This window comes from Plasmodium cynomolgi, assembly GCF_000321355.1.
Source record: "Plasmodium cynomolgi strain B DNA, scaffold: 0564, whole genome shotgun sequence".
NCBI lineage: Eukaryota > Apicomplexa > Aconoidasida > Haemosporida > Plasmodiidae > Plasmodium > Plasmodium cynomolgi.
Genome location: NW_004192956.1, coordinates 1 through 1923, shown reverse-complemented (window position 1 = coordinate 1923; position 1923 = coordinate 1). Strand labels below are relative to the sequence as shown.

Here is a 1923-nt window from a genome sequence, read left to right as displayed (position 1 = left end):
AATTCTAAAAATTTTTCTCAAATATAATAATAAAAAAATTCACTAATTATAAATAATAATTATTGATTTTGATAATTTTGTTTTTATTCATAGAAGGAACCTTTGAGCAGTTCAAAATTATATTACTTCTATGAAATATTTAATAATGAAAAATTATCTTATGATACTTATGAAATATGCAGTTATACAAAAGATACATTCCTTGAATCAAATAAGTTTAACCATAATAGCACTATATTTTGTAAACATTTAGGAAACGTTCTAAAAAATTCAATGATTTTTGTGGTAAACATGTTGATTCCAGTAAATGTTGTAACTATTTGATCTATTGGATATATGACAAAATAATAGAAGACAATTATGATGTGTACAATATTTATTGGATTTATAATAAATTTCGCATGTTTATGGAAAAGAATTTTGCTGAAATCGAAAATAAATATAAATGCAATGACAAATTATTACCAATATTAGATGTAACATTATTAAAAAATAAGTCTGCATTATATAATTTTCTGAATTATTATGATAGTATGAAAGCTGCATTTAATGCTGAAACGTTTAATAGGGGTAAATATTGTGAATATATAATATACATTTTTAAATTGTATCTAAAAATACAAGAAGAATACAATTTAAAGCCAATTCTAGCTTATAGTGATGAAATAGAAATGTTTCAATCAAAATTTTCTGACACAAATGAGTTAAACTTTCTTAAGACCAAATGCTATGATAATTCAGAAAAGTATTTTTCTGCAATATCCAATGCAATTAAACAATCGTTAGGTGAAAAGCGTTTGAAGAAATATGACAAAGTAACAAATGAATTAGATGAGCATAGAAAAATAGTAAATGTAAGTGAATCTTCCAAAAGAATGTCTAATGATATTCATTATCATTTTTCATTGAAATAATTTTTGTAAATCCTAAATAGAAGTATGTGCAATTATTGAAATATGATAAATTATATTTTAATGGAATACATTTTTTCTCAATCTAAATATTTATTTTTTCTTCAACATTTAGTATGATATATTCGATCATGTTAGTGCATACCAAGCGGGTGAAAATTTATCTACGCATAGTGGAAGCGGTTTAGGGGATTATAGCCAATATTGCAATAAAAATAACGACAACATTGTTGAAAATTACAATGAAATTAAACAAATTTGTGAAAAAATTATAAAATATTTTGATTATTTGGCTTATAATATGCATGATATACCACCAGAAGGAAATAAATATAATGAGTATTTGAATTACTGGGTAAACAAAAAACTAAAAGAAATAAAAAAAAGTGCTACACAATTAATTGAATTTATTGATGAACGATTCGTTTCCAGTTCTAATGCTTATGATAAATATTCTATTTTTAAAAATAAAGTATATAATATGAACGAAGATGTTTTTAATAAAATGAATATATTGTATGATTTGTATGATAACTACAGCAAATTTATCACTGAAACCAGAATAAAAGAAAACTGTTCAAAGTATGCTAATAATTTCCTTCAATCATATGAAAAAGCAATGAAGAAAAGCTACGAAACAAATAGTGCTAAGTTGTATAATGCGTTGATGAAATTTTCAGTTAAATATAAAAATACAAAAGAAAATTTAAAATTTTGTGATAGCAGTTATTTACAGGAATTGCCAGACATTATAAAAATAAAAGAAAATGAAAAAAAAAAGCCGAAAGTGAGGCATTAGAAGCATGTAAGTCTATCAAAACCATGATTTTAGCTTCGCCGCCTTCAGGAAAAGATGATTATGTACATTTTCATTTTATATATAAATATTTATTATAATGTTCCCTTTAAATGTTCCATAGCTTATAAATTGATATAAAAGTATGTACGAGTAGTAAAACTATATTTATATATAATTTACCTTATATGCTTTATTTTCAGGAGTCTATCTTAA

General features: G+C 23.3%; 1 protein-coding gene across 1 annotated transcript; it reads left to right on the top strand.

Annotated features, from left to right (window-relative positions):
* Positions 1-401: 401 nt before the first annotated feature.
* PCYB_004710 (hypothetical protein) lies at positions 402-1710 on the top strand (the record flags this gene model as incomplete). Its single annotated transcript, XM_004227892.1, has 2 exons — positions 402-854; positions 1027-1710. The coding sequence occupies 2 exons, from the start codon at positions 402-404 to the stop codon at positions 1708-1710; spliced, it is 1137 nt and encodes a 378-aa protein (XP_004227940.1).
* Between the last annotated feature and the right edge of the window lie 213 nt (positions 1711-1923).